Raw genomic sequence first — 25,388 nt, 5'->3', positions numbered from 1 at the left:
TGTGCGTCTCTGTTCTTTAATGAGACGCTGGGGCTGTGGTGCCCGCAGCTGGCCCAGATCCCCCGGAGCTGCCAGGCTGGTCCTCCCCGTGGGCCCGATGGGAAGGGGACCCACTTGGGAGGACGAAGTGTGCGGAACTGTTTTCTCCTCCCGGTACCCTCTCCCCAGGCAGGCAGGTCTTGGAAGCTTGGGCCTGGGGTCGTGATCTTGGGTTCGCTGAGTTCTGGGTGGGGGCACATCATTGTGGCCACTGGGCTGTGTGACTCTGGGCAGGTCAGTTAACGTCTCTGAGCTTCATTTTCGTCATCTGTAAAACGGGGTGAAGGGAATCCTTGTGGGGCTTTCTCAGGACGCAAGGAGGTCCAGCCTCAGGCGTCAAGCAGGGTCCCCCAGCCCAGAGTACAGCAAGTGCGGCCTCCTGGTGTCTGCAACCGGAGCCCTGTCCCTGGACGGCCGCGGGGAGTGGACTGGTGGCGGCTGTGTCCTGCCTTTGCCTAGTGAGCTATAAATAGCAGGCAGTGCTTTCCAGCGAGGAGAGCCGGGCGACCGAGGGTCGGGTCCCCATCTCCCTGCCCGGTAAGGACGGCGGGGCTGAGCAACTGGTTCGGGCCGGAGGTGGTGGGGGATCCCCACACAAGTCTTGGCGCTTTCCGGGCTCATGCCGGCCCGGGACAGCAGGTGTGACCCCAATGCCCAGGGAGGGAGACCTCGGCACGGGCGTGCCCAGCTGTCCCCGCCGACCGGGTACCCGGGCCGGCCCCTTCCGGGGTCTTGGGACTCCAGCGCCGCTGGGCTCCAAGTGCCACACGCGCAGGCGAGCCAGAGCCCCCGCTGGGCCGGGGGAGGCTCGGGGACAGCCCTGCCAGGCCCCCCACCGCTGCGGCCGGCCTCGGAGTCTGTCCAGGGAGACCCTGGGGGGGCGGAGTCCAGGGAGGCGGGGTGGGGTCGCGGAGTTGCGGGCACAGCCGGGCCCCTCCCACACCTCCCGGCTCTTTCTTTTCTCAGCCTCTGTGTCCGGCGCTTGGGGGTTTTCTTCTTTTTGCTTTTGAAGCAAACCTGTCCTGGGCTCACCCGGCGCCAGCCGGTTGCCAGGGTGACCAGAGCGGCTCAGCGAGCCGCGGCCACTCCCCGGGCGCGGGGACGCGGTGCGCGCGCCTATGGACACGTGCACGGGCGCCGCGCCTGCGCACACACCTGCCCGCTCACGAGGAGGGGCGGGCGGGCCCGGGAGCGTGAGCCCCGCGGGGGCAGGTGCACGCGCTTCAGGGTCAGAACTGCACGGCGTAGACCGCGCGCGCACCCACTCGCGCTCCGCTCCGCCCCCCGTCGTCGGCCGAGCTGCCAGTGCCCCGCCCCCGCGTCCGCCTGTGTGGGCGGTGGGAGGCCCCGCCCCGCCCGCGGCCCCGCCCCTGCAGTCGGCCCCGCCTCTCCAGGGGCCCTGGTGCCCGTGGGGACCTTGTGCCCAATCTCCTCCCTCCCCTGTGGCACGTCCCGGGGCCCCCTCCCCAATCAACTACCTGCACCCCAAGCCTTGTGTCAGGTCTGTTTATGGGGAAATGCACAGCGGGGCAAGGTGTGCTACACTTGACACCCCTAGAATGACGCAGCTCCCCCCACACGTGTGCCCGCGTACTCATGTGGGCACACCCCGAGCAGGGTGCATGCGGCAGCGGCAGTAGCCTCGCGTGTGTCGGGCCTTGGCCCAGCGCTTTACTCACTGGCTCCACCAATGTCCACACGGGCCCATTCTACAGATCGGACCACGGAGGCAAGGCCCGTCCGAGATTAATCCCCTAAGCGCAGGCCCTGGGTGGGGAGGCGCCAGCCCCAGCAGGCAGCAGTCCGTGGCGCACCCCCCGTCGCGCGGCCGCCTCACCTTCAGGCCTTCTGGAGCCCGGACGGCCTCACCCACTCCGCGTCTTTGCCACACCCTGCAGCGAGTCAGGGTCACCACCTCCCCAGGATGTGGGTCCTGAGAGGCAGAGCAGGGCGCCCTTGGGAACAGGGAGAGCCCGTGAAGTGCCCCAAGGGGTTCTTGAGAAGTGCACACAGTAGGCACTAAATAAAAGCTACCTCCTGTTCCCTCCAGGTTTTCCAGGAGCACTCCATGGGGGCCCACCTGGTCCAGAACAGTCTCCCCCAAACCTTCCCTTCCTAGGTCCTGTCCATCTGTGGGGCGGCGAATCGGGGACACAGCAGGGTCCTGCCACCAGGCGCTACCCCTCCAGCCCTTGGCTCTCTCACTGGCTCCTGCCCTGCCCAGCAGCCCAGCCACCGCCTAAGGGGTGGGCCATGTAATCAGGGAAGGCTGCCTGCAGGAGCCTGCATCTCCATGGCCCTGAAAAGCTCGAACTCCATTCCTGCTCTTCCAGGGACCAGCGGCTTCTCCAACAGGAACTGGGACGTGAAATGAAGGAGCGGGGGCCATGGTGCCTGGAGGGCCCCACTACACGTGGGGCCCAGTCCCGTGTCCTGGGGTTGGAGAGGCGGGCCCCCGTGACTGTGAAGTCAGGCCCAGAGGAGCCAAGACTCACCCAGGACTGGACGTGTTGGAAACTTCCGCAGGTTCAAGTTCCTGGGAAGGCCCCAAGTCCGGGAAGGCGTCTGGAGCCCAGGGCACCGTGACCGTGACCAGGGTCCATGTCCACAGGCAACTCTGTCTGACGCAGCCACCCCCCCCTTCCCGCTCCCCCTCCCAGCCTCAATTCTCCCAACCCCCCACCCCCACCCCCAGCCTCACCCCCAGTGCACACTGGCTGCCACAGAAGCCCGTTTCCTGAGTGCCCGACTCCCCTCGGGGCCTCACCTCCAGTGACGTGGGTGGGGTGGGGCGTCCTGAAAGCAGGATCTGTAGTGGCCCCGCCTGCCCTCCAGTGTGCCCCTTGTTTCAAGTCTCACTGCCCTGCACCGCCAGACCCTTTATTCATCCTCTCTGCCCAGCTGCTACATTCTCCCTTCACGCTGTGCTCAGCTGGGCCTGCAGGGCCGGGCGGTCTACAGAGATGTGGAATGAGTGAGTGAGTGAATGAATGAATGAGTGAACGGGCTGCCCAGGCCGGCCCTGTGCTCAGCCCCTCTCCCTCCTCTGTCCTCGGTGCTCATGGGGATGCTCGCATGATCACAAGGGGAGGCAGAAGCACTGAATGGCTTGTCAAATGCTACTCAGATCTGGAATGTTGTAATAGTCGCACACTGCTTCCTCCCCTACGCTGTTTCGCCCCCCCCCCCCCCGGACGCTGCTTCCCCCCTCCACGCTGCTACCCCCCTCCACCCTGCTTCCCCCCCCACGCTGCTTCCCCCCCACTGCTCTCCCCCCCACGCTGCTTCTGCCCCCACGCTGCTCCCCACCCCCCGCTCTGCCCGGCACTGCTTCCCCCCTCCATGCTACTTCCCCCCTCTGACTGGATGCTGCTCTCCCACCATGCTGCCCCCCCCAGACACCGCTCCCCCCACACACTACTCCCCCCCCCCACTACTTCCCCCCACAACTGCTACCCCCGCCCCCGACGCTGCTTCCTGCCCCTGACGCTGCTTCCCCCAACCCTGACACTGCTTCCCCCACCTGGATGTCGGGCAGCTCTGGGCCTGGGGGCCACGCAGTTTCAGCGGCTGGTTTGTGAGGGTGGCTGGGCCTGGAGGAGGGCCGAATTGGGTGGAGGCGGGCACCCCATGGCCAAGCACCCCCCAGCCCCCCCAGCCCCTGGCCAGCATGCCCCCCCCACACACAGGGCCCTCGCTCTGCCCCATCTTGGGGTCTGGGGAATGTACCTGTACCCTGGGGCTGGGCTTCTTGCATCGATTTCCCTGATTGGCCAGGGCTGGGAGAGGGGTCGCCCTGCTGATCTGAGCGGATTCCAGGTGGTACTGAGATACTCCCAGTGAGGTCCTGGGGCTGCAGCCCCCGTCGGCCACAGGCAGCTGACACATCCACCACATGGGGACACAGCTCTCTTCCCTACTGGGCTGCATAGGAAGGAGGGGGTAGCCCTCGGCTATAGCCTCCTTCCTGCTACTGGGCAGCGGGACCCAGAGGCTGTGCTCATCTGATGGGGAGAAACTGAGGCCCGGAGAGGGGAGGCGGTGGGGGCAGGGCCGCGGGGCAAGGGGGCTGCTGCTTTTCGCAATGAGGACTCGTCAAGAACTGCCCACGCTTGAGCCCCGAGGGCAAGGGAGACCCTGGCCCCAGTCGCAGGGAGCCCCTGGCCTGGGAAGGGGGGCCATGAAGGGATAAATAATTTCTACCCAACATGTTCTACTTCCGGGCTCACAGTTGGGGCTTGGACCTGGGTGTTGACGGCTGTAGAGGAGTTTGTGAGGGAGGATGGGAAAGAAAGGGCCTTGGGCAGGGGGACTGGCAGGTAGCAGGTGGAGGAAACCTGGGTCTTTCCTGTGATTCTATCCCTGTGACCTCTCCTCACATATCAGGGCCCCTGGGGGCCCCAGCTAGCTGTGTGTCCCCTGGAACTCCTCTCCCCTCTGAACTTTTATCTCGTCATCTGGCATTGCTCTGTGCTGCCTCTACCCACCTCGGTCTACTTAACAGCCCCCTCACTGACCCCTCTGTACACCACTCTCCTGGCCCACTCAGCCCAGCCCACCACCCATCCTTCCTCCAGCACACCGAACAGTAGCCTGGCCTTGTCCTTGCCATACCCACCCCCTCTGGAACCCTGTCCCCATGCCCTTCCTCAGTGTCACCTTCTCCAAGAAGTCCTCCCTGACCATCCATCTAGAAGGCTCTCACCTGGCTCTGGAGTTGCTAGGAGCTTTTACCTTTTCTCCTCAACATGCTTTCATCTCAGCCCACCAGCGTGCTGCCCCGGCACAGGGCCCTTGCACAGTAGGACCTCAGCAGGTACTGTTGGGTGGCAGCCCAGGTCCTCCTGGGTCTTAGCTGCAGACTGGCTTCCCAGGACCCTGGGCCTGCAAGGGCCAAGTCCCACCATGCCAGGGTCAACCATGGGGCACTCAGAGGTCCCATCAGCCCCCACCGGGGAATTTTCTGTTTCTAAATAGAGCCAAGTTTACAAAGTGGGGAGGAAACTAAAAAAAGAATGCTAAGAAAACAGCTGTCCCTGTTTCTCACTACAGAGAGTGGCCAGGTCATCCAAGGATTGGGGCTGGGGGCTCAGAGGCCCAGTCCTGCCCTGGCCCCTGTCTAGACAGGCTTCTCTATGGGGAGCTGCAGACCCCAGGGTAGAGTGAGGACGAGGCAGGGCCTGAGGGCTTCTTGGAGAAGATGGCTGGGCAGAGAGGGGCCAGAGGTGCCCTTCCCTGTCCCATTGATGATGGCTGGGCCACTCCTCCTGGAGCATTAGCTGATGCAATGAGCAGTTCTTAGGGCCCAGAAACATGTTGGGGGAACATGGTGGGGCAGCAGGGAAAGGGGGAACCATCTTGGGGGCCATCATGGAAGAGAGCGTCCTTCAGTCACCCTTGAAGGGTACATGAAGTTCTGGAAGGCATTCCTTGTGAGGTTCTATCAGCTGGGACAAAGGCTGTGGGGGGTGGACACCCCTGGGGAGCAGGGCCCAGTTCTAGCTCTCAGCTTATCCCTATGTTATTTTTTCTTGCTGATTTCTAAGAACTCTTTATATATTTATATATCAGTCCTTTTTTTAATCAATCCTTTTCATAGTAAATATTTATCATTTAACCTTTTATTTTGTTTACAATGGGTTTTAATTAAAAAAAACAAGTATTTTTATGTTGGCAGATTTTCCAGTCTTTTCCCTCATGGTCATTCCTGTCCCAGGCTGCTTCTTGTCTCTTTTTCTCATGTCTTCTCTCTCCTGTGTGTGCTGGATGCTCAGGAAATGTGTGAGGATCAGATTAAGTTGAAGCTTGAGAAAGTAAAGCTATGAGAACAGGAGAAGCCGTTCCGGCTCCCACAGGGCTCTCCACCTGGGCTGCTGGCCCCACCAGGCCCATGTGTCATTCCTTCCTGCCTCGAGTGAGAGTCCAGCCCTAGGCTGTGAAATGAGGCAGGGCTCAGAGTGTGAGGATGGGGGTTGAGGGACAGGAGGTTTCCACGGGGCCATCTCCGCATGTTCCCTCCCTGAACGTGGCACGGCTCCGTGAAGCAGCTGGCCATCCCTCCCGCCTCCTGAGGAGGCACGGGGGACAAAGGCAGGTTGTGGGACTTGCCCAGGGTCACACAGGACAGGATGGAGACAGGATTGGAGCCCCAGAGTTCTTGTCCTTTTAAAATGCTCCTAAAGGACCCCATTACCCCTGGGATCATGCCCAAACGTGTGAAGATGATAGCCAAGGCCCTTTGCCTCTCTGAACCTCAGTTTCTTCCTCTGCTTGCACAGATTTGGCATCTGCACATGTCGGGGCTCAGTACGCCTATGCCTTCCCTTTAGGATGGGGACAAAGTCCTCCCCACTCCACCTACCCCACAGCCCCGGGTAGGGTCCTGGGATGCTGGGGCTGGAGGGGCCACTACAGACAGGGCAAGGGAGCCTCGCAGACCCGGGGAGACATGCCCAGGGCCCCCCAGAGCGCGGGGAGCAGAACCGGCCTTGGAACTCAGACCTTCTAACTACCCGTTCTCTCCACCTCATTCATGCCCCTGAGCCGCTCGGTGGTGGTGGTGGTGGTGGGGGGGGGGGGCGGGGCCTGACACATCTGAGGCAGGCTCAGGGCCTTTGCTCTCCCCGTCTCTCTATCACTGGCTCGCTCCCTCTCACTTGCTCAGCCCTGCTTGGCCACCTCCCCGCTGGAAGCCCTCCACAGGACTCTTGTGGGCTCGGGCCCAGCTGTATTTTGCGGGTGCCCGTGAGGGCTGGGTGGATGTGCTCACCTCAGTTCCCTGGCTGGGTCGGCTCTCAGTGAGGCCACAGTGAATTGGAGCTGGCCTGGGACCACTGAGACCCCAAGCCCTACCACCCCAGGACTCGGTAATGCCGGAGTGCATGCATTGGCCACCTAGGAGAGTCTGGGTGGGCGGGCAGGCTGGCCAAGGGGCCCGGGCCAAGGACACCCTGTCCCCCTGCCCCCCCCCCCCCCCACCGCATGTTCTCAGGATAAAAATACCATTGGGAACATTCCCTGGTGCCTGGAGTGACCCTTGTCCACCCTAGTGGGGCCTGAGCCTCCCACCCTGGCCTCAACTCTGGGCTCAGCCCCTCACCTTCTCGGCCCTGGTCCTTGGGGTCAGTGCATCCAGTCCCCTGTCTCTGGGCCCAGCAGTGAGGTGGAGACGGAGTCCCATCACCAAGCATCGGGCCCTGCGGGTGGCCGCGTCCTGGGCACCGGGCAGCCGGACGGGCGGGCGAGGACGGCTCGGGTTAGCGGCCTGGACTGAGGCTGGCCAGGATGCCCGCGTGCCCCTCTTCAGGAGACCACTGGTGGAACCTGGCCACAGCATAGCCTCGGTTTACCCTCCCATGAGCTAGGGGTCGCTGGGGCCTGTGTACCCCCCAGGGAGGCTGTCGCCGGCCGTGAGGACACTGCCGCTCTGAGCCGCTGCCTCTGTCGCGTGTTGGGTTTCACCCTGCATCCGGCCGGGGCCTGGGGAGGCACCACCCCGTTCACAGAGGAGGAAGTGCCCGTTTCCGCAGGTGTTGGCCAGCCTTGGCCGACAGGGTACTGCTGGGGTGGGTCCGGGCATTGTTCCCGGTGGCCATGGGCGAGCCCGGCCTGCAGCTGGCTCCCAGCATGGGGTCAGCGGGCCAGGAGTGCATCTTGTGTACCTTCAAAGCTGCTGGGGCTGGTCCGGGGGCACACTGGACAGGTCATCCAGAGACTCCCCAGCCGCCTCCGCTTGGTGCCCCTATGATCTCGGGTGAGTCACGTGTTGGCTCGGAGCCTCAGTTCCCCCCATTTGGAATGGAGCTAATGTTGCCTCCCTCTGGTGTGAGAGACCCCAGGCCAGCCAAGTGACCGACAGGAAGCGGGGAGGGCAGAGCCGTCCACAGCTCTCACTTCTCCCCTTCTCTCCAACGCTCTGTGTCTTCCTATTGCCCTCTGACACCATCCCACCTCCTCTACTTAGGGGTCCAGCTCCAGGAGACCCTGCGCAGGTGATTTAGCCTCTCAGCCTCAGTTTCCTCATCTGACAATGGGGATAAGCGCCCCTCCCTCCTGGGGGGCAGAGGGGTGGGGTGGCCACAGCAGGAGCTGAGCCCAGGGCCAGGGATGGGAGGGGTCCATGCTGCCCCCTGAGGGCCAGAGGAAGCCCCAGGCTGGGCTTTGAGCCCGGTCCGCCTCCCAGTCCACAGGGGTGGGGGGGACTCACCCACGGTTCCCCGGTTCCAGCCAGAAAAGCCAATGCGACAGCAACTTCCACACCGGCCTGGGGGAGGGCGGGCGCACAGGCTCTGTGCCAGATGGCAGGCAGGAAGTGGCCTCTGGTCCTCTTGCCTCTGGATGCCCTCAGAGCCCATGCCCACCGTTCTCTCCCCCGCAGGCCAGGGGCTTCTTTGCCAGATAGGGAAACCGAGGCTGGGGATTGCAAGGACCGCGTGGGTCTCGTGTGTGCCCAGCTGGGCAGGTGACCACTAGGGGCATGGGCTGTGGGCCAAGCGCCTCCCTGACCCGGCATGGGGAAAGCAGGGCCCCCAGTCTTGTGGGGTGGATGGGCAGGCTACATGCAAGGGCACAGGAGACAGCTCAGTGCCTGGAATGCAGTAGGCACTCAATAATTGCTGGCTGTTATTTTTATTTGAGGCCACGTCCCATCCCGCCCTGACTCTGGAGGCTCTGATGGATGGGAGCTCATGCTGCCACGGCCTGGGTGCCAGAGGGTGGGCCGGAAGTGCACAGAAATGGGGATGTAAATGGATGCCTCTGACTTTGAGCCCCTCTGTGGTGAGCAGTCTGCAGAAACTTGGGTTTGTTCTGTTCACCTTAGGATCTTGGAGCAACTGCTTCCTCCCCAGCTGGGGCCTGAGCAACGGCGGCCACAGCTAATGCAGCCTGAAGACAGCCTCTCGCCTGCTCCGCACCATCACTTAGGAGGCAGCATCCACAAGGTGAGGCCACAGTGGCCCCGTGCAGCCGCCTGCCTCTCCTCCATTCGGCAACACCCTCAGCCAGCCAGCCACCCACCCATCTATCAGTCTTTTTGGTCCATTCATTGTCCAGCCACCCTTCTGTACGTATGTCTGTCTGCCCGCCGCCAATCGCCCCATCGGTCCTTCTCTCGGGCTGCCTGCCCCTCATCGGCCAGGGGGCATTTCCTGGACCTGCGCCCATGTCTGGGGCTCTCAAGTCGGGACCGGATCAGCTCTGACACTACGTCCAGTAGCTTCCGGCCCCAGTGTGGGAGCAGGGGCTGGAGAACCTGGAGGGCTTCATGGTAGTAGCGGCCTTCGTGACCCTTGGCAGATTGGAGGATGTTAAATGCCCCATCAGTGGTTCCTCCGGGTTGACCCTCATTGGGGAACTGGCTGGGGCCGGTTGCTGGGTCCAGGCAGGAGGGCCTGGCGGACGGGTTGAGAACCGAGGGGGCGGCACACGGGACTGGGAGAGGGTTGGGTGTGGGGCTGCAGGGGAGTGAGGGAACTGGGAGCAGGCTTCTGGGGCGCAGGGGGGCCCAGGAGGGGGAGGAGGGGCCTGCTGGCCACGTGGCTGGGGGAGGGAGACAGAGACCCCTCAGGAGGGCCCGGGCGAGGGCTCTGGTGACAGGAGTGTGGATGTGAGAGGGGAAGTGCGTGCACCTGGCAGGTGTCTCCTGTGGGCCTGGGGCTCCCGTGGCCCGGAGAGCTCGGGCAGGTGGGCCGTGATGTGTGGGATGGGGGCCCAGGGGCTGCGGGGTCACGGGGTACAGGGTTTGGGTCCCAGAGGAGGTGGGGGCAGGGGCACTGCTCTCACCAGTACCTAGCCACCGACTCTTTCCTTAGGCTTGGCGCAGGGCTTGGCACAGCACCTGCACTGCATTGATCCCACGTGTTTGCAACAGGCTGTCCAAGCGTCTGGGAGGGACTGTTTTTTTTAATGCAGTTTTATTGAGCTATATTCACACACCATATAAGCCAAGTGAAGTGTATCCCGGCATCATTATATGCTTTATGTGGCGTATTAAGCGCCACAATCAATTTTAGAACATTTTCATTACTCTGAATAAAGAAGTAAAAATAAAAACACTGAAAGCACCCCATGCCCCTTACCACATTAGCTGTATAATTGTCTTTATTTTGTTGCTCACCGCCCTGTGCAGCGGGCGGAGGGGGTGGCGTCACCCAGCCGGGAAGATGATTGCGCTCACTGTGGAGTGTCACCTTCCCTCCCCTCCCCTCCCCTCCCTCCCAGCCAGCCACCCTGCTGGCCCCCCAGGTGGGCTCAGCTCATCCCTCTTCCAGTTCCTTTTCTGGCTGTGTCCTCACCAGCAAAGCCACTGTCACCAGTCACTGCTGAGCTGCCCCCTCTAGGCCTGACCCTGCCTCTCACTGCCTGTGTGGCTGAGTGAGGGCCTGGCCCTCTCCCACCATCTCTGAAGTCAGGATTGGATTTTTAAATTTCACGCTGAGTCTGATGGATAGTGCCCGGGCGAGGGAAGAGTCCGAGGGCAGTGGCTGATGAGTGATGACGGCCACAGGGGCACGGGAACGAGGACAGCCACCCTGGCCTTCCCAGCATCCAGCAACCTTTAAACACTCCTCCACTGTGGGGTTTGGCTTTGAGATAGTGAGCGCCCCGTCCCTGGGGGTATCCAAGCAAGGGCTGAAAGGTTTGGGTCAGGGGTGCCTTTGTTTTCAAGTTCCAAGATTCAGGGATGCTTGTTTGTCTTATTAACCATGCCAGACTGTGAGGGCCGTGGGTCTGGGGCCAGGGAATTGGTTCCCCCCAACTGCCCTGATTGGAAGTCCCACCCCTCGATGACTGTGTGACCAGGGGCGGGTGACTCAACCTTGCTGAGTCTCGGTTTCCTCATCTGGAAAACATGGATAATCGTCACGGCATTGTTGTAGGGATTAAAAAACTTAATTAAAGCTCTTAGAGCAGCTCCCGGCAGGCATAAGAGCCAGATAAATATCATTATTGGGGTCACACCTCCGAAGGGGTCCTGGCCCGCTGTGAGCCCCTGGGCCAGCCTGACCCCTGGCCGGGGCGGGCCTTCCTTCCAGGCCAGGGCCCAGCCACTGCCCCCCCAGCGCCTCCCTGGTGCCAGGTGCCCAGGCGTTCCGGGTTTCCTTCCGGATGTGGCCGAAACCCGAGGTGCTGAGGGCCTGGACTGGGCCTGGGCTGCCCCATCCGGAGGCCCCTCCCGGGGACGGCAGCCAGCCCCACCCTCGGGCAGGTGGTGGCTGCAGGCGGCGAGCCCTAAAAGCTCCGGGCCCGGGCTCTGAACGCAGGTCCAGGAAGGGTGCAGGGCCCGCAGGGGCTGGAGGCAGTGGCTCTTGGGGGGCTGTGCCGGGGGGCGGCTCTCGGGGGGCTGTCCATGGCCGTCTGCTGTCCCCTGCCCAGCCACTGGGCCTCGCTTCATCCTCTTCTCCAGCACTGAAGTGGCCTTGGCTGGCTCAGGTAGGGTTCCCGCTGTCTCTGTCCCACTGAGGTGGTCCCGATGGTGTCTCCGCCCTCGCCTCTTGCACGGCCTGGCCCCCTCAGGGTCCCCCGGGGTGCCCTCCTGTCTGGGGCAGCGCCTCCTCGCCCCATCCACAGCCTCTAATCGGGTTTCCCCACCTGCACCCCGAGCCGGCGCCCAGCTGATGGGTGGCCTGCGTTCCCCAGAGTGTTGGGAATTCGGCAAGTGGCGTCAGCCTCTGGCCACACCTGTGTGTGTGTGTGTGTGTGTGTGTGTGTGTGTGCGCGCACGTGTGTGCGCACGCGCGCACAAGCCCGGGAACCTGCTTCAGTCGCTAAATGCCCAGTGCGGCAGCCCTGCCATGCTCCCTGCTCTCACGCCCCCTCCTGTTTTCTCTCACACTTACACATATGCACACTCATCCTCTCACACACACCCTTACACACTCGCTCATTCACACGCTCAGGGACACAGGGCAGGGGCGGCAGGAGGGCAGAGCCAGGCTCCCTGCTCCCCAGCGGCTGCTGGGCGCTGAGCCAGTGACTTCTCTCCATGTCGTAGTTTCCAGCTCCAGAGGCGGGAGGGGTCGGCGGGCACCTGGTGACGTTCCCTGTGGCCTCAGGAGGAGCATCAGAGGTCAGGACTGGCCGGCGTGGCACCTGCTGGGTGTCCCAGGCACCCGGTGCCGCAGAGGTGGCCGAGCCGCGGCTGCCCCTCCTGTCTGGAGCTGGTCGCGCAGCCACACTGGGCGGGACCCTGGGGCTCTGATTCTTGCGATTCTGTCCCCCACAGGCCTTGAGCTTCTCAGAGCACGAGCCGGAGTTGCCATGACACGCTGGACGTCCCTCCAGGCCCCGGGGCCACACAAACCCGCCCCTTGGGTTGCAGCAGCCTTCCCCTGGGGAGCTCAGGAGCCTGGGGCTGAGTCGTGTCCACAGCCCAGCCCGAGGGCTCCCCACTGCCGCCGGCCCCCTGCCTCCTGGCCCAGGCAGAAGCTGCATCCACCATCTCGGGCTCTGCCCTCAGCTCCTCGAACCCGTGGTGAGGTGGTTGGCTCGGGCCGCTGCAGGAAGGAGGCTGGCGGAGTGAGGAGAGGCCTCCCCCGTAAAGCCCGGGACCCCACGGCAGCAGCTCTCCCATCAGGTGGACGTGGGTTTGAACCTCCACTCTCCTACATTTGGCTGTGTGACTTTGGGGAAGGCACTCGGCCTCTCTGAACTGGGGTGCCAGGTGTAGGAGACACAGTGCAATTCCCTCACTGGTGTGTCGTGCCCAGGGCACAGCAGGCCGTCGGCACACTGACTGCCTGTGATGGGCTGGTCTGCCCGTCTGTCAGTTGGCAGACACACCTGCCAGTACCTTTAATGTGCCAGGCTTTTGGAATCCAGCTGTACCCCTTGAGCAAGAAGGCCCTGAGCGGGGTCCCCAGTTTAGAGGCCTGTGGGCTCCACCCTCACCAGTCCCTGAAGTGTTGGGGCAGAGGTCAGAGGTTGTGCCCCTGTGCACAGAGGAGCGGCTCTGTGGAAGGCGTGGCCAGTGCACACTTGGCCGCAGGTCTCCAGGCCTTCTGTGTAGAGCGGTGGGTCCAGCCCTCACTGCGGGGTCGGTGGGAGCGGGGGGGGGTCTCGACACCCTGGATGCCTCGGAGGGACCTTTTTTCAGTGTCCAGCTCTGACTCATGTAGCAGGGTGAGGTGAGGGGCTCCTGGGGTCCCTATCCTTTGGGACTCTTTCTGGACCCCTTCTCTACACCGCCAGCCCGAGAGTCCACTGTCTGACCAGCCTTGGCCAGCTCAACTGCCCAGTTGCAGCCCAGGGGGGAATGGGGCCGACTGATGCCAAGCCCAGCAGATGCTCTCCACCTCCGACCCTGGAAAGGGGCAGGGCCTGAAGTCACTGCAGTGGGGCCTGCGGCTTGTAGGGGCAGACCCTGTGGCTGAGGGGTGGGGCCTGCAACCAGTGGGCAGGGGTTGCAGCTGGGGGTGGGGCCTGTGACTGACAGGGGTGGGGACTGCAGCCAGTGGGTGGAGCAGACCGCGCCCTCCGCTCTCCTGGGTGCGCTATAGCAGGGCGCAGGGGCCTGGCCTCGCCTGGGGACCCGGAGTGTGCCAGTCAGGCAGCTGCGACCCCGCCTGTTGCCGGCTCGGGGCGACGCCCCCTCACTGTCACCAGCGTGGGAGGGGTCTCTGTGGGTTACTTGGGGCGTGTGGTGGTCGGGGTGGGGTGCAGGCTGAGCATCGATCGAGAGGCGCCAGGGCACCCGTCTTGGGGGTGTCTGCGGGGGCACACACACTCTGGGCTCGTCCCTGTTTCTCTGCTCATCGCGTTCCTGGGTGGGGTGGGGAGGTGGGGTCGGGGTGATGCAGTGGTGAGCCAGGCAGCGCTGCCCCTGGGGTCACCAGCTGGGAGGGGGAGCAGCCACCACGGCATCTGGGGATGGGATGTGTGATGGAGCCGCAGTGGAAAGGGCGCGGAGGGGTGAGGGCCTGGGAGTGAGCCTCTCAGAGTCCAGGGCTGAAGACAGGACACCCAGGGGGCCAGGGAGCCGTGGGGTGCCCGGCGGGGAGCGCCAGGGCATGTGACAACTGGCTCCTGGGAAGGACAAGCTTGGGGGTGCAGGTCCAGCGGTTGCAACTTGGCCCTGACTCAGAGTGAGCGGAGTGGGGTTCGGGGGCCCACGGGTGGTTCTGAGCAGAGGGCTGGCTCCGACTTGGGCTTTCCTGGACCAAAGCTGCTGCGGGCAGGGGCGATGGCAGGGGGCAGTCTATGCCCAGGTCCCGCTGCGAGGACGGGACTCAGCCCTTGGGGACTGTGGGGGGGGGGGCGCCGGGAGGCCCTCCAGGTATGTCTCAGCAGGACCCACGGGGTTTCCTGACAGCAGACGTTGGCATGAGAGCAGGAGGGAGGCTGGGGCTGCTCCCGGGACTTGGGAGGCTGCGGGGGCTGCCGGCGCGGCCTGGAGCGGCTGTCCCCCCTCCCCCGCGGCGGGCAGGCCGGGGAGAGGGTGTCGCAGGGAGGGGGCGCCGGCGGCTGCGTGGCTGGGTGCGGCCGGGTCGGCCCTGACCTGTGCTCCGTCTCCCTGCAGAGGCGCCCCCCGGCCCCGGGATGACCGCGGCCAGCCGGGCCCACCCCTACAGCGTCGTGTCGTCCGAGGAGGACGGGCTGCGCCTGGCCGCCATGTCGGGTGCCAACGGCTTCGGCAACGGCAAAGTGCACACGCGGCGCCGCTCCCGCAGCCGCTTCGTCAAGAAGAACGGCCAGTGCAACATCGAGTTTGCCAACATGGACGAGAAGTCCCAGCGGTACCTGGCTGACATGTTCACCACGTGCGTGGACATCCGCTGGCGCTACCTGCTGCTGGTCTTCTCGCTCGCCTTCCTTGCCTCGTGGCTGCTGTTCGGCGTCATCTTCTGGGTCATTGCCGTGGCGCACGGCGACCTGGAGCCCGCGGCGGCCGGGGGCGCGGGCCGCACCCCGTGCGTGCTGCAGGTGCACGGCTTCATGGCTGCCTTCCTCTTCTCCATTGAGACGCAGACCACCATCGGCTATGGGCTGCGCTGCGTGACAGAGGAGTGCCCCGTGGCCGTGTTCATGGTGGTGGCGCAGTCCATCGTGGGCTGCGTCATCGACTCCTTCATGATCGGCGCCATCATGGCCAAGATGGCGCGGCCCAAGAAGCGCGCGCAGACGCTGCTGTTCAGCCACAACGCCGTAGTGGCCCTGCGCGACGGTAAGCTCTGCCTCATGTGGCGTGTGGGCAACCTGCGCAAGAGCCACATCGTGGAGGCGCACGTGCGCGCGCAGCTCATCAAGCCGCGCGTGACACAGGAGGGCGAGTACATCCCACTAGACCAGATCGACATCGACGTGGGCTTCGACCGCGGCCTGGACCGCATCTTCCTGGTCTCGCCCATCACCATCCTGCACGAGATCGACGAGGCCAGCCCGCTGTTCGGCATCAGCCGGCAGGACCTGGAGACGGACGACTTCGAGATCGTGGTCATCCTGGAGGGCATGGTGGAGGCCACGGCCATGACCACGCAGGCCCGCAGCTCCTACCTGGCCAGTGAGATCCTGTGGGGCCACCGCTTCGAGCCCGTGCTCTTCGAGGAGAAGAGCCAGTACAAGATCGATTACGCGCACTTCCACAAGACCTACGAGGTGCCGTCCACGCCGCGCTGCAGTGCCAAGGACCTGGCAGAGAGCAAGTTCCTGCTGCCCAGCGCCGGTTCCTTCTGCTATGAGAACGAGCTGGCCTTCCTGAGCCGCGACGACGAGGCCGAGGCCGAGGCCGAGGCCGGGCAGGGCCCCGAGGGGCGTGGCCGCCTCGGCCTCAGCCCCCAGAACAGGCACGAGTTCGACCGACCCCAGGCGGGCGGCGGCGCCCCGGACCAGCGGCCCTACCGGCGCGAGTCGGAGATCTGAGGCGCCACGCCGCGCTCAGCGTCCACGCAGGGCCGCAGGCTCGGAGGTGGCGTCCTCGCGGCCGCGCGGGCTTGGGGGCAGCCAGCAACCGGGCCTCGGGGGGCCCCGCCCCGGGCGGGGAGCGGCCGCCAGGGCCGGGCAGCGGGGCCCCTCGGGGTCCCTCACCCCGGGGAGGGACACAGGTGTCGGCTCCCAGGTCTAGCCTGGGGGGACTGTTTACCAACGTCAAAAAGAAAACGAAAAACACAAAATTAAAATGCGATTCAAAATTTTTTTTTTTAAATTTGCGGGGTCGAAAGAAAAAAGGACAGTTAGAATTTCATTGGTGTGCCGGCTAAAGGCTCAAGGCGGGCCGGCTCCTCCCCCACGGCCAAGGTGGACGGGCCGCTCAAGGGGCGGCAGCAGCAGCTCCCGCAGCAGGCTCGGGGTCCCCGCGGGCGCGCAGCGGCGTTTGATGCCCATGGCCATGGTCACAAGGAAAGCTGTCCAGTGTCGCGGGGTGGGGGCGAGGGGGCCCTTGTACCGCAGATTCATAGCTTGGAGCAGATAATGAGGCCCGTCCTTGGGGGTTGCCCGCCCGCCCCCCACTCTCGTGCCCAGCTTTGCTTCTGTCTCCAGGGTCGGCGGGGGGCCTCCGTCTCCCCCGCCGTGGGGGGCACCTGCGTATGTGGGAGTGCGCCGGCTCCTCGGAGAAGCCGGGTTTCCCCCACGGAGAAGGAAACGGAGGCCACGCGGTCCCCACCCAGCCGCAGAGTGAGTTGTGCCTTAGAGACTCGGGGTCTCCTGCTCCAGCAGCGCCCGCCGCCCTGATGCCCTGCCGCCCCACTGCGCGCCCCCGGGTGTCCCCCAGCGCGCAGGCCCGTGCCGCCCCGCCCCTTCCCTCCCGGGGACCGCCCCTTCCCTCGGGGACCACCCCTCCCCCCCAGACTGCCCTCCCCGGGGACCAACCCACTGGCGAATACTGCCCACTTGCCAGCCGAGTCACACGAATTCCATATAAGGTTTTCGGGGCTTCTCCTGCCCCTTCTAGATGGGGGACGTCTGGGCCAGGTGGGTCCCATGTCAAGAAGGTGTGTGGGGTCCCCTGGCTTGTAAGTGTCCATTCGCTAGGCTTGCCGGAAGCAGACGCATAAGCAGAGAGTCCAGCCGGGGCTTGTCGGGGGAGAAGGGGTGCCCGGAACAGCTGGGGGCGCTGTCTCCCCAGCCCACATGCCCTGGCCGCTCCGACCCTGCCCTGAAGGTTGCTCCAGGGAGAAGCCACTCAAGGAGGTACCTTGCCCAAGAGACTGAGTCAGAGAGTAGCAGGAGGCAGGGAGAAGTGGGGAACTGGGGTGGTTAGGGTGCCCCTTCTCTCTGACCCTCCCGCGGCAGCTGCAGCCACCAGCTCTGAGAACCAGCCTGCAAAGGCTCTGATGTGGTGGGCAGTCCCCCAAGGCGGCACTGGCCAGTGGACCCCACAGCTCCGGGCACCCCGTCCTGGCCTCAGGCCCCACCCTCATCTCTGGCCCTTTTTCTCAGGGTCATCCATGGGGACCCTGTGGTCATCCACCCAGACACCGACTGGCCGTGCAGCAGGGGCCCTGGTGTAATCGGCAGGGGCCCTGGGGTGCAGGAGCCTGTGTGTCAGACTGAGGCACCGGGAGGGGCGCTCGGTGCCAGCGCGGGAGCCTGTGCCACGCCCTGCCCTGCTGCCCGGGTTCCTTTCCGGCGGCGTGGGCCGGCCTTCTGCCCCCCTTCCAGGGCTACCATCTCCCGGGACAGCTGGTGCTGTGGGGCTGGGGGCCATTGACTCAGGCCCTGCAGGGAGCGCCTCCCCCATGGCCCCGCCCTGCCCCCTGCCCCCTGCCCCAGCTGCCTTCATCTCTTGAGTCCTCAAGCCTTCCTGCCCTCTTTGTTTCTGCCCTGTCCGTTTGTTTGTTTATTTATTTATTGCTAAAGACCAAAATAGTTTCCCTCTTCAGTGCTCTTGAAACCGGAGGGCACACGGGAGGTGCTCGGGGTGCGCCCGAGTGTGGGTGCATGGTGCCCTGGGGGAGTGTGTACGTGGGGATGCGTGTGTGCCCTGTGTGGGACAAGGGCGGGGGACAGGGAGTGTGGTGTGTGTGTGTGTGCGTGTGTGAGGGACTTGCATGCCCACGTGTGTAAGTGTGTGGGACAGGGGCGAGTGGGGAGCTGTGTGCATGTGCGTGTGTGGCAGTGTGTGCTGGGCCCTGTGCAGGTGCGCACCCACCTGCTGCTTCCCGCCCTCACTTCTGCCGGGCGCAGGAGGGGCGCAGGTGGGAGACGCCCAAGGACACAGGATCTGGTGCTTCTGCCGGGAGAGACTGCGTGTGTAAACTTATGGGTAGAATAATCTCATCTGTGTGTGTGAGCAGAATGTGTGCAGCGATGGCTTTTCCTGGAGGTGCATGAGCATGCAGATTCATCTGTATGGATCTGTGCTTGTAGCATATATGCATATACACATGTTCACGGGTGTGCGTGTGCGAACTTTACATGGGGGAGGGTTGGGTCGAATGTTCACAGCCTTTGGCTGGCCACACACTGAACCAGTCCATCCCCCTGCTGTGCCCTGCTTACACACATACACGCACAGCTGGGGCACTTGTGCAAGGGCTTTGGTGTACCTGTGCCGAGTCACTGCTATGTGGGTCTCGAGGTGGGATCTGATGGAGAGTGTTTGCACACGGGTTGTGTGGAAGGGCATGTGTGTGCTTGTCCATATGTGGTATGCTCGTTCATGCGTATGGCACATTTCATGGCAGGTATTTCCTGGGACCCTGCTGTGCCAGGCTGTGCGTGCGGGGCTGGCAGGGAGCTGATGCACAGGTGCTGGCTCTGAGGGCCTGGGTGACTGTGTGTCAGAAGGGTGTGCCGGCCGCTGGCAGGTGGGTCCGTGTGCACACCTGTACGTGCCGTCCAGAGCATGGTGGCTTCTGCCCCCTCGCTGGTGCTGTCACCGCCCTCCACCTGCCCTGTGTGCCCTGTCCCTGCCTCCACTTGAGGCCCCTGAGGGTGGGCAGTGCCGGGCCGGGAGCCGGGGAGTCGCTGTCTGGAGGTCCCTGCACTGATGCAGAGAATGTCAAATCTATTTTAAATGATGAAACTGGAGAATTTTCATGTTATTTTCAATACATAGCAGTATTTAAAGACGTAGGTGACGAGACTAGATCACATTAAATGCATTTTGATCTCTTTGAACGTCCTGGTGTTGAGATGTGTATTTGAAGGTCTGGCCGCCCTAGACCGCCGCTCCTGGGTCTCTGCAGGCATGAGGTGAGGGGCCCAGGGACGGGGCTTGGGGGTGGGTGTAGGGCAGGAGCACGGCTGCATGAGGAGGAGCAGACCCCAAGTAGGCTCCACCTTCCTGGCAGCCCACCGCCCTGCATGCCCCGATGTCTGCTCTGCTCCCCCAGCCTCAGACCGCCAGCCTCTGCGGCCTGTCATTGTGCAGAAGCTCCCACCTGGGACCCCTAGGGCTGGGTGTGAGGATGCCTGCGGTGACCTGGGCAGTTCCCGTGCCCCCTGGGCCACGCGCACCTGTGCTTCCTTCTCCAAATGCCCGATGAGAACCTGCCATGCGCACGCATCGTGCTTGTCCAGAATTCAGCGGGATGGGAGGCTGGCCCCCCCAACACTGGCTGTCCATCCGTCTGTCTCCCCACCGGTCTCCTGCTGGGCCTGAGCTCCCTTGGCTCCCGAGGACCAGCCGCGTGGACTGAGGCCGCCGGGGCCAGTCCGGCCGCATCTAACTGCTCCGTCCTCAGACAGGTCACAGCCCCAGGCTGGATAGTGAGTGGGCAGGGCGCTGGGGCCAAGGCCGAGCAAGCGCACAGGCTGGGAGGACAGGTGAGCAGCCCGTCCGGGGCCAGCAGAATTGCCTCTGTACCGAGGGGCCTGGGTTCTGGGTCTCACAGCGTGTGGCAGCAGATGGGGCAGAGAAGACCATGAGTGATGGGTTTAGCCATAAACAGGGAGCAAAGACTGGGAAAAATCCTGTGGGAGGAACCCCAAGATGGAGAAGCCTTCCCGCCCCAGGCCTTCAGCAATGGCCCCTCTGCAATGGCCCCCAGGGACTGTCCCTCTGCAGGATTTGATAATTACTTCAGACAGCAGGCTGAGAAGCCGCGAGTCCTTCCCAGGGAATGGTGACACATGCAGGTACTTAGTGGAGCAAGAGACCAGGGGTGGGAGGGTTTGGACAGGGGTCAGTGAGGCTTCTCGGAAGGAGTCGCCCAGAGCGGGGGAGGCCTCCGAGTAGTGCATCTGCTCCCAGACCCTGAGCATCCCTGAGACCCTGACAGCCAGCCTCTGAGGCCACCGGGGCCTTTGTGATACCACACCCTCCACTGGATCATCGCCCCAGCGCTGCCCACAGGTATGGGGCCAGGGCAGAGGCAAGGACAGGGCTAGTTATGGGGACACATATGGTACAAGGTTTAGAGCCATGTATGGGGCCAGGTGTGTGGGCCCCACGGGCATGAGGACCTGGCCTCAGTCTCTGTTCAATAGTTTTTTTACTCAAACTCTGCAGCAGATGCTTACAGAGCTTCCAGCTTCTCCCCCACATCCTGGAAGTCAGACCCTGACCAGTCGCTTGCTGGGTGATCTCAGGTGAATTCCTTTCTCCACTGGCCTCAATTTCCCCATCTGTACAAAGGGGATATTTGTAAATTAGCTGGCCTGCAGACTTGCTGAAAAGGAGAGGGTGAGGTGACCTGGCTCAGTGAGTGCTGGTCTCTGCGCTGCTCTCAGCAAGTGCAGGGGGCCTGGGGGGTGGTGGTGGGGTTTCCACGGCTGACTCAAGGTCGGCACAAGGTCGCTCAGCAAGTGGGTCACAGCCACGGGTGGGGGCGGGTCTGTCCCTGTCCCGGCCCTCCTGCCTCTTCCTGGGGGTCACCGCCCCCAGAGGGTGAAGCAGGGGACTCAGACCCCGCGTTCAGGCAGGTGGGCGGGGTGGGGGAGAGGCGTATGTCCTGGGACCCCCTGCCAGGTGGCTGGGTTGGCCTTCACTCCCCTGTTTTATGGGGACTCAGTTCCGGGATGTGAGGGACTCGAGCTGGGCCCGTAGCTTCTGGCGGGAGGATGGTCTCACCCCACTGGGCAGCAGACCCTTACGGCCTCTGCCAAGCTGGGGGGTGGGTGGCTGGGGCTGGGGTCGTGCCGATGGGGAGACAGCTGGCCGGGGGCTGTTCGCCCACACTCAAAACCCTTCTTCTGCAGGGGAGGCCCCCACGACTCTGCGCAGATCTCCAGCTCCTCCCAGGGGACGCCCTGCCCCACCACCCAGCTCCAGAGGGCCCTGCTAGGCCCGGAGCAGCTGGCCGACCCCTGCCTGAGCCGCTCCAGCTTCAGCTGCACCAGAGCCCTCCCCTCGCCCCCCCCCCCCCCGCAAGGCGTCCAGGAGCAGTGGCCAGCACCCCGCGCGCAGCTCCGCTCCGTGCCCCGCCCAGCACCTGACACTTTGGTCCCTGCTGCCTGCGACGCTTTCCCCTGGGCTCTTTGCCGACTGCTCCTCCCGCTTTGGGTCTAGGCTGAGCTCTCTCCTCAGAAGGCGAAGAGAGACAGCTGAGAGTGCAGGCCAACCGCTGTGAGACCAGCCGGTGTATGTCCGCGGAGCATCTCCTGTTCGCTGCTGCAGCCCCACAGCACAGAGAAGAGCCCGGCATACAGCAAGTGCTCAATGTCTGTGTGGGAGGAGTGCCCAGCCTGTGGGCAGAGAACGGGGTGGGGGGCACTGTGTTTGGAGGAAATCCAAGTCCCCTGAAAGCTCTGGGCCCCCCAGGCCCCAATGCTGCCAGGAAGACACAAGAGGGGGCCTCCTCCGAAGGCCTGAAATCTGGCGTTTACCCCTTCCTTGCTTTATGACTGCTCTCTCTGGTCCTCAGTTTCCTCATTTGAGAAATGTGTGCTGCACTATCTTTCAGCAAGTGTTAATGGACTGGTCTGTGTGCCTGGCACTGGGGATGTGGGGGAGGCAGGGCGGACCAGCTCCTGCCATCAGGGAGCCTGTGTTGTGCAGGGGGCGGGGGAAGGCTGGAAGCAGTGTTTGGGTTCCCTGGACATAGCGGTTGACACGGGGCGCCTGGAGCAGAGGATTTCAGGGCAGTGCCCTCCCCTCCAGGGAGGGGAGAGAGAAGCAGCCCAGGCAGGCCTTGGGTGCCCCGAAGTTCCAGCCTCAGCCTGAGCCCTGGGTGGGGTGGTGGGGGAGGCTCTGGAGAGTGAGAAGTGTCAAGGAGGCAGGGGCAGTAATGGGGGGGGGGCAGCAAGTGGGGCCTCTCAGCGCCCTCCAGGCAACTGTGGGCTTCAGCTCCTGAGCTGCCTTGGAGAGCATGTGGATGGGCTCCAACAGCTGATCGGGGCTAAGACGGGGCATCGGGGCACTAGAGGAGGAAACAACCGGGCGGGGTGGCGTTTGCTCTGCCATCTGCGGGCCGGCAGGTGTGGGCCAGGTAAACAGGAGAAGGGCGTCCCCAGAGGGGGCGTCGCGAGCAAGGCCTGAGGCAGGGGCGCGCGGGAGGAAGCAGGCGGGGCGGTTGGTGGGGGGAGGTGGGGGAGGCGTTGGGCGGGGTCCTGCGGGGCGACAGCACACAGGGCTGAGCCCACCCCCCAGCCCGCAGCCACTGGAGCAGGTGCCCGGAGCGGTCAGCGCCTCTGCGCGCTGTGCTGGGGGCGGTTCCACCGGAAAGACCAGCCCAGAGGGCCACTGTGGCGCCTGGAGGAGGGGACTGCGCGGCCAAGCGCCCCTCGTGGCCTGGGTGCCCGGGATCCCACACGCCGATCTCGGCCGGGGGCGGCCCGCGGTTTCCGCAAAGGGCCAGAAAGCCAGTATAGACTCCGCGGGAGGCAGGCTGTGAACGGAGTCCGATAAAACCGCATTCACAGTCACTTAGCTTGGATGTCCTGGAAGTTTTACATCGCAAAACACTGCTCTTCGTTTGATGCCCCCCCGCCCCCCAATTTAAAAATGTGAATAACAGCCTTGGCTCACGGTTGGACGGACCAGGCAGCAGGCGGGGGCTGCTGGGCGACACAGGCGTCACCTGAGGGCCACCTAGAAGGCGGTTGGCGTCACCTCCTGCCCCTGGTCAGTCGGTCTGGGGAAGAATCTTGGCCTTTGCGTTTCCAGCAAGTTCCCCACCGTGGGGCACCTGCTGTCCCCACCCACCCTCAGGGCCGTCCCAGGTGGGGACAGAAGGCCCAGCCCGGCCGTGGCGGGGAGGGGATGGGGTGGGGTGGGGGTGGGAGGGGGGGCATCCCCTCGGAACATCCCACTGCCCGGGCGCGCCCTGCAGGGTGTCGGGATCACGTTTCAGGGCCTTGTCTTCGCCGAAGGGCCCAGAACAAATGCCACATCCAGTGGCCTAGTCCCAGGGACCGCGACTCCCTCAGTTCTGGAGGAGGGAGGCGCCAAGGCCAGGCCTGTCCCCCTGGTGCCCACGCAGGGTCCTGGAGCTGCCCGCGTCTGGCCTTGCTCCCCTCGGGCTTCCGCCCTCTCTGCCTCTGCACTTGCTCTGCCACCCCAGGCCCTGTGCCTGCTCCACTGCAGCATCGCCCAAACAGCATCGGGGGAAGGGCAGGGGCCTCAGGTTCACAGCCCACTTGGCAGAGATCAAATGCCTCGCGGCGCCAGCCCCTGTGTCTCCTGCATCCTGTTGGGGTGGAAAGAATCAAAGCACACCTACCCTGCTGGTACTTTGGTGTTGACCCCCAGGACAGGAGGGCCTGGCCAGCTTGGCCATGACCTCTGACTCCCTTGCTGTCCCACGTTCATGGGGCAATTGTCCAGAGGCGATGAAAACGGTCCTGCCTGGCCTGCCTGGTGGTCCCGAGCGCTCCTGGCTCTACAGTGCAGGTGTGAAAGGCCAGGCAGCACCAGGTGAGCCTTGCGGTGAGGCCCCGAGTGGCCACAGCCTGGATGACCATCCCAGAGTATAAAATGGACCCAATGATCCTTTTATCCCAAGCGCCATTTGAATCTTTAAAAAGATGTGTGAGGATCTGCTGCTGCGTAACAAATAACCCTGAACCGCGGGGCTTCAAATGACAAACACGTACTGTGTCTGGCGCCTTGAAAGCCCAGGCTGTGGCAGCCGGCTCTGGGTCAGGCCTGGCCCCCCACTGGGGTGCAGTGTGCGGCCAGGTTTGCGGCTTCCGAGGCTGGGCCAGCCAGAGCACCTGCTCCAGAGAGCTCACTCCCGCTTTTCCCTGCCCCTCCGCGGTGGCCTCAGGCCGTCCGGGGCTGCTCTTTCCCCACAGTAAGTGACTGTAGGGTGAGCAAAGGCACAACAGCAGGGGGAACTGAGAAGGAAGCTGCAGTCCTTCCTTCTTTCTTTTTTTAATTTTTAATTTTTGAGATGGTTTATTACTTGGTAATACTATATGAAACGCTTTCCCATCCCTCCCCTTCTCCCTCCCTTCCGATCCCTGTTGGCAGAACTTGACCCTGAGTTACCGGTCATGTACCGTCAGGGGAGAAGTGCAATGAAGACAAAGGCTCGGACTCATTCAGGGATGCTGTGTTCTAGGTATAACACATCGGACGCGCTTTACAATCCTTTCGTTTCTTTTTTACCTATGCCATCTGCAGCACAAGTGGAACGGAAGTGGTCACAGTGGATGTCCTTGTTTTGTCCCTAAGTGTGTGGGGAAAGCATTCGGTCTTCCACCCTTAGGTATGGCAATAGCTGTACATTTTTCATAGATGCTTTTAATCAGTTTGAGAAAATTTCCTTCTATACCTAGTTTGCTGAGATTGCTTTTTTAAAAACACCAGGAATAGATATTGGATTTTGTAAAATGTTTTTTTCCTACATCTATTTAGAGGACCGTGTGGATTTATATTTTACTATGGTGAATTATACAGATGACTTTTATTTTTCCATGAACCCTCAGCAGTCTCACTCTTTCTCTGCCTTCCCTGTACTCCACTGGCAAAGCCCCAGTCCTGGTTAAATCAAGCTCTCCACCTACTCCACATACTTTTTTTAAACTTTTGGTCCTTTGCAGTCTATTTTTTAAAAACATTTATTTTGACATAAGATTTGCCATTTTAACCATTTTAAAGTGTATAATTCAGTGGCGTTAATTATATTCACAATGCTGAGCAACCATTTCCACCATCCATTTCCCAAGTTTTCACTACTCTAAACGGACACTCTGCACCCAGCAAGCAGTAATTGCCCAACGCCCTCCCCCAACCCCTGGGAACCCCCAATCTACTTTCTGTCTCTGTGAATTTGCCTATTCTACATAGTTCACATAAGTGGAATCATACAATATTCGTCCTTTGTGTCTTACACGTTTCACTTGGCATAATGTTTGTTTCAAGTTCCATGCATTTTGTAGCATGCATCACAATGTAATCCCTTTTTATGGCTGAATAATATTCCATTCTCTGGACAGAGCACATTTCTTTATCTGTTCATCCGTGATGGACATGGTTTGTTTTCACCTTTTGGCTATTGTGAATGATGTCCCCATAAACGCTG

General features: G+C 62.8%; 1 protein-coding gene across 5 annotated transcripts in view; it reads left to right on the top strand.

The window, feature by feature from the left end:
* Positions 1–15,969, top strand: part of KCNJ12 (potassium inwardly rectifying channel subfamily J member 12) — a 29,555-nt gene extending 13,586 nt beyond the window's left edge. Inside the window, exons 2-4 of one of the 5 annotated variants that reach the window (XM_077163319.1) lie at positions 8,861–8,981; positions 12,266–12,616; positions 14,558–15,969. In XM_077163319.1, coding sequence (XP_077019434.1) covers positions 12,301–12,616; positions 14,558–15,897 — 1,656 coding nt within the window. In that variant the 5' untranslated portion in view covers positions 8,861–8,981; positions 12,266–12,300 and the 3' untranslated portion in view covers positions 15,898–15,969. Of the gene's footprint in view, positions 1–8,860; positions 8,982–10,280; positions 12,617–13,837; positions 14,124–14,557 lie in introns of those variants that run through there. The other 4 variants (XM_077163321.1, XM_077163322.1, XM_077163318.1 and 1 more) reach the window with 4 other exon arrangements.
* The last annotated feature ends 9,419 nt before the right edge of the window (positions 15,970–25,388 follow it).

The sequence above is a fragment of the Tamandua tetradactyla genome, chromosome 6 (genome assembly GCF_023851605.1).
Source record: "Tamandua tetradactyla isolate mTamTet1 chromosome 6, mTamTet1.pri, whole genome shotgun sequence".
Classification (NCBI taxonomy): Eukaryota; Metazoa; Chordata; class Mammalia; order Pilosa; family Myrmecophagidae; genus Tamandua; species Tamandua tetradactyla.
Note: the sequence above shows the minus strand (reverse complement) of the source record. Positions and strands in the feature narration are given on the sequence as shown.